The 13,481-nt window shown below is 40.7% G+C and overlaps 2 protein-coding genes across 2 annotated transcripts; both read left to right on the top strand.

The window, feature by feature from the left end:
- The first annotated feature begins 3,983 nt into the window (after window positions 1–3,983).
- LOC142996652 (microfibril-associated glycoprotein 4-like) lies at window positions 3,984–7,332 on the top strand. Its single transcript, XM_076147650.1, has 5 exons — window positions 3,984–4,022; window positions 5,391–5,588; window positions 5,872–5,968; window positions 6,177–6,344; window positions 6,765–7,332. The coding sequence occupies exons 1-5, from the start codon at window positions 4,014–4,016 to the stop codon at window positions 7,034–7,036; spliced, it is 744 nt and encodes a 247-aa protein (XP_076003765.1). The 5' UTR covers window positions 3,984–4,013; the 3' UTR covers window positions 7,037–7,332.
- A 1,710-nt stretch (window positions 7,333–9,042) lies between these two features.
- Window positions 9,043–12,912, top strand: LOC142996979 (microfibril-associated glycoprotein 4-like). Its single transcript, XM_076148121.1, has 5 exons — window positions 9,043–9,186; window positions 11,039–11,236; window positions 11,520–11,616; window positions 11,825–11,992; window positions 12,374–12,912. Exons 1-5 carry the CDS (start codon window positions 9,181–9,183, stop codon window positions 12,643–12,645), a joined length of 741 nt encoding a protein of 246 aa, XP_076004236.1. The 5' UTR covers window positions 9,043–9,180; the 3' UTR covers window positions 12,646–12,912.
- The last annotated feature ends 569 nt before the right edge of the window (window positions 12,913–13,481 follow it).

Here is a 13,481-nt window from a genome sequence, read left to right on the forward strand (position 1 = left end):
CAATTACAGGCAAAACATTACAGGCTTGGAAAAGGTGCTTTCACCTGTGTGTATGTCAATAAGCACATAGAACATCTTCACATTGTTTGTCGGTGGAGGGGAGAAGGTTTTCCCTCCCCACTGTGCCACCACGAGCTGGATGATAAATAAATAATGTGTTTGAGAGGTTAGAGAATCCCTCCAGTACCTCTGTACTGTACTTCACTCATCATGCCCCTGTATGACACGTGATCTTTGCCATGTGTCAACTTAGCAAAATGAGGGAGCAGTTATGCAAACCTGTTTTCTATTTGGTCCATACCAAACCCTTGTCAATAACTTTACAAACTGCTTTCCTCCAGGCAGCTTTCTCGTCCTGAGTCGCTCTGGATTGCTGCTTCTGTAAGTCAGCTGTGGATGTCAATGAGGAGTTATAAATAGTAAAACATTGAGATATCTTGTGTTTTGCTGCTTGTCTTAGCAGCTGTGTCAACTCTGGCATTTCCCTGTGAAATTGGGTCAAAATTGGTCATGTGTGCCTCAAGTACACCATTCCCCAAGCACATCTACTGTCTGTGCAGTTTTGCCTTTTGCAAATTCGGTCAGTACAGCTAATTAAATGGGAGTGGGTTTGCAGTTTGCACTACAGAGGTGCCCTTGAGCAAAACTGTTCCACGGGCGCCGTATCATGGCTGCCCTGCGCTGACCCCTCTCTGATGCGTGTGTGTGCGTGTGTGTGTGTGTGTGTGTGTGTGTGTGTGTGTAAAAGGGGCATGCAAGACAAATTTCAGTTTGAGGTATTGTGATTTGACCTAATAAAGTGTCTTCCTCTATAAGGTATGTGTCATGGAAAGTCATAAATGCAAAACCTGCCATGTTTTTACCTGGAACGGGATCGCTTGATGCTGAGCCGATCATAAGCAATTCACAGTCTGCATTTGGCAATTGTGTGGCTTGGTCTCCCTGGCCTGGGAGAACAAGTTGGGGCACGCTTGGACTGCAGCATTTATTCTTGGAGAACCAGAAAAAAATTCCTGGCTGGCCAACATCTCTGACCTTTTTAACAGGAAAAATTGGTGTCCAAATGGGAAATATTTCATCATCCCTTTTTGATTTCCATCAAGGAGGAATTTAAACACTGGTTTAATGACCTCAGCTACTTCCTTTTATAGTAGATATTGGATATTGGTTGGCTCTTTCACTCTATTGTATTGTATTGTATTTACTTTCTGGAATGAGCTCAACAGCTCCGTCTATATTTATTGATCTATTTTATTTTACACCGTGCACCTTTTATATCTTCAGGGTGAAAATTAATGTTAGGATCTGTTTGTGTGTGTGTGTGTGTTTCAGCCTCCTTGTATGAGAACGGAGTCAAAGCTAGAATTAAGAATTTTCCTCTGGAATGCATAAGTTAAATCTGTTTTGTCTGTCATATTTATTTAAAAAGGTTGTTTCTAGTCAAAACAATACCCAAAAAGCAAAAGGCCTTCCCATCAGCTTTATTCTTCCCCCCACTTCCTCAAGACATTACAAAATAACTGGGTGTCTTTCTGTAATTAAGGTAACGGATCTACCAAAAGAACAGGATATTTGTACCACATGCAGTGATTGTCAACTGCTTCATGTGAATATGTAATGTTTAATGAGTTTAATGAGTATTCTTTGCTGTTTTCTGTGCTTTCTGTATTGAATTTGTTCAATTGCCTCTAAAAGTATTTGTTTGTTTGTGCGTGTGCGTGTGCGTGTGCGTGTGCGTGTGCGTGTGCGTGTGTGTGTGCGTGTGTGTGTGTGTGTCGGTGTGTATTATTTGTCTGTGTGATGTGTGTGTTTTTGGTGTTCTGGTGTGTTTGAAGGGTAGGTTGACCTCTCTGCCCCGTCTCTGTGTCAGAACCAGAACCCTTCACTGTCCACAGCTCCTTGATCAATCAATCAGCCTGTGGGGTTCCACTCTCAGAAGACAATCTCTTGCCCAATGTCTCATTTTGCCACACTTGAAACAAGTCTCTGACTTTCCTGAGGATCCTCCTTGACCTCTGCGTTTGTGACCACAACCACGACAACTCCTGTTGCACAGACAACTGACAGGCGTCAGGTTGTCTCTTCTTCTTTTCATTCAGATATCCTTCAACACACATAGCAACACAGTCTCATGGGACACAGTCAGGTTTCATCATATCACGGATTTCTGGTCTGGCGCCGATGATGTCGCATGGATTCTCCCATGCTGCATAGAATCGCTGGTGCCAATCTGGAGCGCTCGTTGTGCTGGTGCTGGCTGTCATCTTGGTGGAGCCAAGTCCAGATCCAGATCCGGCATTCTGAGTCTGAGCAGTGAGACAAAAAGATGAGTGAACCTTGCATTTTCTATCCCTGAGGTACATGCGCTTCTTGTAACTAACATGCATGTGCTTTCCAATCTGCCTTGAATGGCTTTGTTTTGTTTTTCTTTTCATTTTATTTTTAAGATTTGAAGTTTTCTTAGGCTGAAACTTCAAGTACTTGTAAATCCAAACTCCTGAATCCACATGCTGAGATGGTCAGTGCTTTGTTTGCTATAATTGGTAACCATACACTGAATATTAGTGGAGATCAGATGAGGTCAATGATATCTTTGACATTTTTCCTTTTGTGTTACTTGAACTCATCTCAGACTTTTAGAGCTTTGGTTTTTATTCTTCACAATTTCATTTCATTTCATTTCATTTCATTTCATAGGACCTCAGAATCATTTGTCATAGTGAAACCACAAAGTTTTTATCCTTACCCTTTATTCTTACAAATTTATTTTACTGCAGATTTATATCCTTGGACTTTATTCTTACAGAACTTGCATCTAAAATAGACAGATGTCTACTTTTCACTTTTTTTTCCATGAAAAGGATAACACATCAGTTAATCAGTTATGACCGAATGCCACATGCTGAGTTCCCAACTCAACTTTCCAGTACTGTTCAAAGTGTCCCAGACCTGAAGCTTCCTACATTCTGCAGCCGTTCCCAGAACCTGCCTTGTGACACGTCTGACACAATCCACCTTCAGGTGATTGAGAATCTACTTTTTCTGAATAACACTCACCAAAATGTCACTTCCCAAGCAACAGCCACGCGGTTTTTTGGATGACAGTGGTGAGCGAGCCGCTGGTTCTCAGGCGTCATGGCTCCCACTTCTCCACCCTCTCATCATTGAGCTGGAGGTCAGAGTCCCAGAATAGTCTTTACCTTCCGCCCTGAGTTCCAGGAGTCCTCTCACATTTGAAATAAGGAAATTAGGAAATACACTAAGGAAGAGCACAAACTTGTGATTTGTTAGGTTTACTTCAGTGTATCATAATGCAGTCTCCGAGTTTTGTAAGATCCAGTCCACACCAGTTCAACACAGATGAACCACATAGTGCTTAGACTAAGTGAACAGTGGTTCTGGTAGTAGTGACAAAACACAACCAAACAACCTTCCTCCAGGAGGGGTTAGACACGATGCTGTTGTAACACAAACATCTAAATTCATTTTTCCAGATGTTCCCCAATGGGGATGAACGCAAAAGTTGTCACTCTTTGAGTTTCTGACACTGTGTAAAGGGTTGGTGAATATTCTTAACCTGCAGTTGTTCATGTGTTCCTTCAACTGACCTGAAAATCAGAAAAGTATCCATGCTGTACATGCAGTGGATAGGATTTCTTCTGTGTGTGTATGTGGGGGGGATATACCTCCAACTTTTGGAGATTTGATAGGAAATTATGAAATTATCATTATGATTACTTTACACTACTTTCTTAAATGGGCTGATCCACTGCAGTAATCTGGGAAAATGTGTTTTTCATGTACCTGTTTACTTTTCACGTGTCTCATCCCGTCACACAGACTCCGCCTCCTCCATGTGAATGAATGCTTTACCAAATCAGATTAATACCAGTCAAGCTGCATCATTGTAGATCCGCCTTAATTCCTTTATAAACTGGCCTATTCCGGACCACTACTGTATCACAACAGCCTGACCGCGACAGAGTCAGACTCAGTGGTGAAGCTTCCTCCTCATGATGCAGGTGAGAGCTCGGCTACGTCCTGGACAATGATAAAAATTATATTAGAAAAATGATCAAATGTGATATTTTAGGCCGAAATAGCAAACATTGATGTCTATGATGATCTAGTACTTCTGAATGACCTATAGCACTGTTTTGTTCTGTAACTCCATATAACAGCTGTCATATGGAGAGTAGTTTTCAATTATTCATTTAAAATCAATCAGTTAAGAGTCCATTTCAAATTGAAAGTGACTTGAATGATCTCATCACTTCTACCAAGGCACTGTGATGAAGTGAGTATGATGGCAATGATCAAGGTTCCTACAAAAGCTCAGAGATGCATCTCATGAATCTTTAAATTGGCAAGCTCATATAGACAGAGCACAACAGTGTTACAGTGTCTGACAATGGAAGAACAACAAGGACATGAAAGGGACCAACAGCCAGGAAGAAGAAGAAGAGGAGTGAGTCTGTGTGGTGGAAGGGTAACGAGACAAAACAGAGGAAGAGGTAGAAGAGGACATAGACACATTCCCCATGAAGTAAGGACATTCCCCATTCCCCATGAAGTAAGGGCCACAACTGTGGACCAGGCTCTCCATCATGGCCTTACAACAGCAGTGGCTGATCGAAGGGTGCAGACAATGTTAGGAGAAAAATCGTGTCCTTCATCATTTAAGTGTCTCAGAGACAGAACAAGTCAGGAACCCAACAATGTGCCATTTGAGAAATAGACTAAAGCCCCTGAGAAAAACTAGAGAATAGTCAGGCAGGCACATGGAAAGAGGGAGTGAGCGAGCAGTAACAAAGTACTCCAGGGAGACACCTGGTGGACAGGTGGGGAATGACATGTTCTGAATGCTAATGGACTGATTCATTATATAAAAACTAACCATATTAATCATTAGACTGCCATCTGCTGTCTGCAGTCTGTTTCGCTGTGGATTTTTGAAATTAGTTTTTAGGACTATAGCACATACAACCACATGTCTTATCACTTTAATATAGTATGTATTAACTATGTAACAGTATTCACAGTATTGCTACAGTGCTGCTTATACTGTAGCTTAACCTGATTATGAGGGCCAAGCAAACCCCAGAATGAAAGTCAAGGAACTGAACAAGGACTGTAATTATCTCTTATTATTGTTATAAGACTGTAACTACAATGTAATAATCCAGAAGAACCTAAAGATCTGAGAGTTGTAGCCATATATATCAACTGAAGGGAATAAATTCACCATGGGAAGTTGCGTAACCAGTCACTGAGCAATTGTACTTCAAATACTGTGTGGTAGTTATACTCCCTCTCTCTGTCCCTCTCTTTCCCTCCCTCCCTCTCTCTCTCTCTCTATCTCTCTCTCTCTCTCTGTCATGCTGATGTAGAGATCATTATTTGTAGCTCTCCTGGTCTTTGTGACCTCAGTCCTCTGTGACTCACAGTCTTACATTCCTGTCGACTGTGATGACATATATCGCCGTGACAACAGCAGCTCCAGCGGGGTATACACCATCTTCCCAGGGGGTCCCACCACACCCCTGCATGTCTACTGTGACATGGACACTGATGGAGGACGGTGGACGGTCAGTACATGTAAAGCTTTAACACAAATATCCACATACAGAAACATGAAAAGAGTCCGTTTGTTGATTAACATCAAATTCATTCTCCCAACTCCTCTTCACCTCTCTGACCAGCAGCTATGCCACACTTTAGATATAATTAGGTCCACCTGAGGGAGGCGCTGTAAGGAAGGCCTCTGGTCTACATGACACATCCTGTTTCTGCTCTGCTGGTTGGAGCTCCTGTAAACATTATAAAAGACACAACAAATCCCTCTTTCTCTCTTCAACCCTACCCTCTCAGGTGTTTCAGAGGAGGCTGGATGGCACCGAAAACTTCTACAGGCCTTGGGCGCACTATAAGAAAGGGTTTGGGAATGTGGCAGGAGAATATTGGCTGGGTAAGTTCATTAGGGTGACTATAAAAACAACACAGCACATGGGCATATCAGTGAGAGAAACGTCTGACTTGACCCACTGCATTTCCTTGGGTTAAGGAAGAAAATAGAGCCTTGTGATTTTACACCATCTGGTCAAAGGAAGGTGTATATGGTCTGGAAACAGGCCTCAGTGAGGTGACATGAAACAGATCCTTGTGTGTCTTCTCAGGCCTGGAAAACATCTTCCTGCTAACAATGAGGAACACCAATGAGCTGCGGGTGGACATGGAGGATTGGGACAGAGAGAAGAGTCACGCCATGTACTCCTCCTTTTTGATTGGTTCTGGAAATACAGGATATCAGCTCCACCTTGGCAATTACGCCGGAGGATCAGCAGGTGAGGATCAGTGTTAGGGTCTTCATTTGAACAGCTGAGGGTTAAATACTGATGCATTAGGGAAAGTACAGATGTGCCCTTGTTCCTTTTTCTCTCAATCTGGACATGAGCCAATCTGATTATTATTTTAGATTGGCATATATATTTCTTCATGGGGTGGATCAGTTGGACCTTTGATGATGGAGGAGAAAGTGAACAAAGTAATTTATAAGTACAGATGTGCGTACAAACTAAAGGAAACTGTTATGTTGCCTGCCTAAAAGCTCAGAGAGCCTTGATTACCTCTGAGAAGCTGCATGTTGGACCCACTTAATGTATGTTTTAATGTGCAAAACATCTCAGAATGATATCACCTCCATACAAATATCACAGTCTTTGCTCACTACATTGCAATTCAATGCTGCTCTGTTGTGTTTTTAGGGGACAGTTTGTCACAACATAACAACATGAAGTTCACCACCTTTGACAAAGACCAGGATGCGTGGGATAAAAACTGTGCTCAGCATTTCCTTGGTGGCTTCTGGTACAGCAACTGCCACAACACAAACCCCAACGGCATATATGCTGCTGACTCTCCCCTCCCATATGAGGCTGTCCAAGTAACTTGGTACACCTTGAAAGGTGTGCATTGCTCCCTTAAGAATATTGCAATGAAGATGAGACCAGTTGACAAATGTCCATGTGAACACTAAATCAAAAACAATGTTGAAAAACAATTTACTCTGCACCAGGCCAGTAGATCAAAGATGTGAGCAGTTAGTTTAGTGCAAACAAATGAAAATATGGGATTTCTTTCCACTGAAGCCAATAATCATTACAACCACAGCTTCAGGTTAATTAAGGTTAATTTCTGTTAAATTGTTACAAAACAAAATGTGACGTCTTAATGAGGGATATCTACAACAAAATATTATATTATCAATCTTTGTTTAATGGATCAGTTAGATTAGAACTAATAAAATGCATGACATTTGCTTTGATGAATCATTATTAAACTGATTGATAATTAATCTGTTTCGATTTATATTATATATTTTATATATTTCTATACATGTGAACAATCAGAGAAGACAGAAGGAAATCTTCTTTTGCAATTATTATACATCAATTACTTGTTGTTCAAACACTCACAAACACTCACACATTGAAAGCAAATATGTGTTTGAGACTTTGGCCTCCCAGTTCAGTGACTTCAACTCTGCTAAGAACGGTGGAGGATTGGGAATTTTTGCAGAGGTGCAAGAACAGACAGAAATGATCAGTAACACACACACATACATCTGCAAACATCAACACATCAAGATACACCCCAGCTCTGTTGCCATTATTCCACCAAAAACAATTTGTAACTGGTTCCATTAAGTGTCCGTAGAGTCTCAACTCATGTGTTGCTACAATTCTTCAGGTCTGAAGTATTTTCGGGTTCTCCTTAGCAACCACCTTTTCTGGGTCTAGACCAACTTATAAAGAGGAAATGCTCGTCTCTCTGCAAGAGAAATAAATACACAAGTTCAAATTGACAGTTAGATGCACCAGCTACTTCAGAATGCACACTGAGGCAAAATGCTTAACCACACCTGGGTGTGGTTAAGCAAAGAAAGCAAAGAAAGGGTGGATCAAATATTAGCAACCACCACAAAATAAGTGACAAAAAGTGATTTTGAAAAGAGCTTTTTCTTCTCTGCACCAACAAAGCATTACAGGCTTGGAAAAGGCAGGATTGATGGCAAGCTTGCTGTTCTGGATTGCATGACTTTTAACTGGTGTACCTTACAAAGTGACCTTTATGGAGTTAGAGTGCCGTCCCAACAGGATGTTGCAGAGTTAATACAGTACAACATTTAATCCACCGAGGGAAAACATGCAGCTATGTAGAAAACTGAGTGGTAATCATAATTAAATTGAAGCATTGTTTGCTGCTCTTTACATTGGTCATCTTATTTGTAGTGACACGGCCTTTAAGTCGGTTCTAAATTTGTGTAATCACTGATGACAGTGAGATGGTTTCTGCTGCATTAGATTACATTACATTACATTACTACGATTTGGCAGACGCTTTTATCCAAAGCGACTTACATTACATTACCACCCTTCGCAGAAGGGGGAGCAATTGAAGGTTCGGTGCCTTGCTCAGGGGTGCCTCGGCAGGGGCTCGAACTGGCAACCCTCCTGTTCCCAAGCGGAAGCTCTACCCACTGAGCCACTGCCTCCCTGCTGCAGCATCTTAATGCTCCAACAATATAAAATCAAAGTTTTCTAATGTCTGAACCCAGTGATACACTGTAGTCCAGGAAGGAGGCCCAGGTCTCGACTTACAAACACTCAGACAATCCAGAAGCCAACCTTCTCTACTGCCAAAATCTACAGGATCAGTCAGGCAGCAGAGCATCAGTGTGGAAGAAGGTCATTGAGGGCCAAACACTGAATGACATGCACCCACTGAAGAAATCACACCAGCTGTTACTTTCCTCATCTGCGCTGGAGATGTTTTATTTCTTATATCATCACACACATTTACAAGACTTCTTCCATCTTGAATATTGATCTAGTTCCTTCATTTCCTACACTGGGCTGATGCACTGCAGTAATCTGGGAAAATGTGTTTTTCATGTTCTTGTTTTCTTTTCTCGTGTCTCAGCCCATCACACGGACTCCGCCTCCTCCACGTGAGTGAATGCTTTACAACATCAGATCAATACCAGTCACACTGCGTCATTGTAGATCCGCCTTATCCCTTTATAAACTGGCTCTTTTTGCACCACCACTGTATTGCAACAGCCTGACCGTGACAGAGTCTCAAACAAGTCAGACTCAGTGGTGAAGCTTCCTCCTCATCATGCAGGTAAGAGCTCGGCTCAACACTGATAGAAATAACATTAGAATACAATCAGATTATGAAACTTTAGGCCATAATAGCAAACACTCTCTGCTTTGGTGAAACAGCCGAAGAAAACATTTCTTGTCACAACTTGCTCTTATATGGGACCTTGACAGTATGATGTACAAGTTTTAACGCAGTGTGAGTGATTTCTATATGCATCACACATTAACCCTCCAAGTATTAGAAGTTTAGTTTTCAATTATTCATTTAAAATAGATTAGTGAAGATACCATTTGAAATTAAAAAAGTGACTTGAATGATCTCATCTCTGATCTCATCTCTTCCCTAACACACTGTTATGAAGTCACTAATGTTTTTAAAGTTTTTCTCAGTCACGTTGGTACATTTTTCAATTCAGAATTGTAATTCTCAAAACTTCTTGTTTAACCTCCACATCATCCAGTCACTTGTGCACATCATAAAAGCAATTTCTCCTTCTTTCTCGCATTCATGCAAATGAACATGTACAATTGTTTGCTGTTTCTTACTCTCATAACCTCTCAAGCATATTTTATATAAATTTCTAATAGAATTCTTTGTAAATGTGTCCTGAATTGATGAATTGCTCTCAGGTGAAGCTAGACTTGAAGCTAGAGGTGAAGCTCAGAGGTGCATCGCATTAACCTTTAATTGGCAAGCTCATATAGACAGAGCACAACAGTGTTACAGTGTCTGACAATGGAAGAACAACTGTGGACCAGGTTCTCCATCATGGCCTTACAATGGCTAAGGCTGATCGAAGGGTGCAGACAATGTTAGGAGAACAACCGTGTCCTCCATCATTCAAATGTCTCAGACACAGAACAAGTCAGGAACGCAACAATGTGCCTATGCATTATACAGATACACGCTGTACAAACTATATATATATAAATACAGGTAAATACTGTATACAGAGTGACGTATTTTTGGATTCTTACTCAATCTTGTCTTTTCATCATGTCCACTCTCTTGCAGTCATATTGTAATGTGTAACTTGTTTGTCTATATGCTGTATATATTCAGTATAGGCACCATACAGAAAAAGTGCAGCTTTGTGTATTTTTAATCATTGTCTAAAGATTTGCAGCCAGTTGCTGGCTTTTGCAGGGGATCCATTGTGTGGTGTTGTTTGTACCAATTGTTTCGAGAAATGCACTAACTGTTCCACTTGTAATGTACCAAAGTGACTGAGAAAAATTGTAGAGAATCGCAGGCACATGAAAGAAGAGAGTGAGTGAGCAGTAGCAGAATACTCCAGGGAGACGTCTGGTGGACAGATGGGGAATGACATGTTCTGAAACCACAGCAGCATCATGAAACACTCGTGGACTGATTGATGATATAAAGGACTAAACTAAGTTCATCAGACTGCCATCTGCTGATGATTTTTGGACTATAGCATTATAAAACCACATGTGTTATTACTTTAATATAGTATGTATTAACTATGTTACAGTACTCACAGTATTGCTACAGTGCTGCTCACACTGTAGCTTAACCTGATTATGAGGGTCAAGCAATCGTTCTGAGACTGGAAGACAAGGAACTGAACAAGGACTGTAATTATCTTGTGATTATTGTTATAAGACTGTAACTACAATGTAATTGTCCAGAAGAATCTAAAGATCTGAGAGTTGTAGATATTATATCAATTGAAAGAGAATCTATTCACCAGGGGATGTTGCAGAAACAGTAACTGTGCAATTGTACTTTAAAAACTGTGTGGTCTCTCTCTCTCTCTCTCTCTCTCTCTCTCTCTCTCTCTCTCTCTCCCTCCCCCCTCTCTCCCTCTCTCTCTCTCTCTCTCTCTCGCTCTCTCTCTCTCATGTAGAGATCATTATTTGTAGCTCTTCTGGTTCTTGTGACCTCAGTCCTCTCTGACTCACAGTCTTACGTTCCCATCGACTGTGATGACATATATCGTCATGACAACAGCAGCTCCAGCGGGGTATACACCATCTTCCCAGGGGGTCCCACCACACCCCTGCATGTCTACTGTGACATGGACACTGATGGAGGACGGTGGACGGTCAGTACATGTAAAGCTTTAACACAAATATCCACATACAGAAACATGAAAAGAGTCCGTTTGTTGATTAACATCAAATTCATTCTCCCAACTCCTCTTCACCTCTCTGACCAGCAGCTATGCCACACTTTAGATATAATTAGGTCCACCTGAGGGAGGCGCTGTAAGGAAGGCCTCTGGTCTACATGACACATCCTGTTTCTGCTCTGCTGGTTGGAGCTCCTGTAAACATTATAAAAGACACAACAAATCCCTCTTTCTCTCTTCAACCCTACCCTCTCAGGTGTTTCAGAGGAGGCTGGATGGCACCGAAAACTTCTACAGGCCTTGGGCGCACTATAAGAAAGGGTTTGGGAATGTGGCAGGAGAATATTGGCTGGGTAAGTTCATTAGGGTGACTATAAAAACAACACAGCACATGGGCATATCAGTGAGAGAAACGTCTGACTTGACCCACTGCATTTCCTTGGGTTAAGGAGGAAAATAGAGCCTTGTGATTTTACACCATCTGGTCAAAGGAAGGTGTATATGGTCTGGAAACAGGCCTCAGTGAGGTGAAATGAAACAGATCCTTGTGTGTCTTCTCAGGCCTGGAAAACATCTTCCTGCTAACAATGAGGAACACCAATGAGCTGCGGGTGGACATGGAGGATTGGGACAGAGAGAAGAGCCACGCCATGTACTCCTCCTTTGTGATTGGTTCTGGAAATACAGGATATCAGCTCCACCTTGGCAATTATGCCGGAGGATCAGCAGGTGAGGATCAGTGTTAGGGTCTTCATTTGAACAGCTGAGGGTTAAATACTGATGCATGAGGGATTAGGTATTTGATTATTATTTTAGATTGGCATATATATTTCTTCATGGGGTGGATCAGTTGGACCTCTGATGATGGAGGAGACAGTGAAGCAAAGTACTTCATAAGTACAGATGTGCGTACAAACTAAAGGAAACTGTTATGTTGGCTGCCTAAAAGCTCAGAGAGCCTTGATTACCTCTGAGAAGCTGCATGTTGAATCACTTCATGAAAATATTAATGTGCAAAACATCTCAGAATGACAAATACCAATACAAATACAAATATCACAGTCTTTGCTCACTACATTGCAATTCAATGCTGCTCTTTTGTGTTTTTAGGGGACAGTTTGTCAGAACATAACAACATGAAGTTCACCACCTTTGACAAAGACCAGGATACGTGGGATAAAAACTGTGCTCAGCAATTCCTTGGTGGCTTCTGGTACAGCCACTGCCACAACACAAACCCCAACGGCATATATGCTGCTGACTCTCCCTTCCCATATGAGAACATCCAAGTAATTTGGTTAACCTGGAAAGGCAAAACCTACTCCCTCAAGAATATTGCAATGAAGATTAGACCAGTAAACAAATGTTCATGCGAATTCTAAATCAAATAATGTCGAAAAACTATTTACTCTGCACCAGGTCAGTAGATCAAAGATACAGTAGATTTGGGCAGTTAGTTTAGTGCAAACAAATGTTCCAGTTTTTCATTACCACCACAGCTTCACTGGAGGTTAATTTCTGTTTTATCTTTAGATAATAAATCTTAAGTCAAACAAAATTACAACAAAATAATATAGTATTCAAGTAGAAAAAGCAAAATTCAAAACATTTTTACTTGATGAGTCATTATTAAACTTGTTGATCATTAATCTGTGTCTTTTTGTTGTCAATTTATACATGGAAGACAATCACAAAAAGGTATGGTAACACTACATTGTCATTTGAAGAAGAAGAATAGTGATTGTGCATATATGATTGGGTCAGATTAAAATGTTTGTTTGTGTTGTAAAATTCAGGCATTTTACACGACTGACACAGTCTCCTTCAATGATACACAAGTGACTACGTCAGTAGACTACATTACAATTAGCTGGTAACACACATTTTTCCCTTGAAATGGCTTTCCCAGTTACTCACAATGACTGATATGGTTGTGTTAAGGGCAACTCTGGCTATAAACTGAAACAAAATCAAACACTTTTACTGTGCCATTTTCAACCATTTCAAAGTTTAAATCAAATTTTTGGACCTTTTAATTATCTTGTTGAACCAAACAGCAAATACTTTATTAAAGACTAACTCTATTAATAACAGAATAATGAAATTATGAGAACATGAAACTAATTAAATCTAATCTAATAAAATAATCTATTTTATTTTATTGCTGAATGTCTTAACAATAGATTTATTATTCTATTTCATAATTCTTTATTGTTAT

The sequence above is a fragment of the Genypterus blacodes genome, unplaced genomic scaffold, assembly GCF_046128005.1.
Source record: "Genypterus blacodes isolate CSIRO-AG114 ecotype Tasmania unplaced genomic scaffold, CSIRO-AGI_Gbla_v1 ptg000039l_1, whole genome shotgun sequence".
In the NCBI taxonomy this organism is placed as follows: Eukaryota; Metazoa; Chordata; class Actinopteri; order Ophidiiformes; family Ophidiidae; genus Genypterus; species Genypterus blacodes.

Coding starts and splice junctions, on each gene's coding strand:
- LOC142996652 (XM_076147650.1), top strand. Junction 5,589..5,871: donor CTGATGGAGGACGGTGGACG/GTCAGTACATGT, acceptor CTACCCTCTCAG/GTGTTTCAGAGGAGGCTGGA. Junction 6,345..6,764: donor TTACGCCGGAGGATCAGCAG/GTGAGGATCAGT, acceptor TTGTGTTTTTAG/GGGACAGTTTGTCACAACAT.
- LOC142996979 (XM_076148121.1), top strand. Junction 11,237..11,519: donor CTGATGGAGGACGGTGGACG/GTCAGTACATGT, acceptor CTACCCTCTCAG/GTGTTTCAGAGGAGGCTGGA. Junction 11,993..12,373: donor TTATGCCGGAGGATCAGCAG/GTGAGGATCAGT, acceptor TTGTGTTTTTAG/GGGACAGTTTGTCAGAACAT.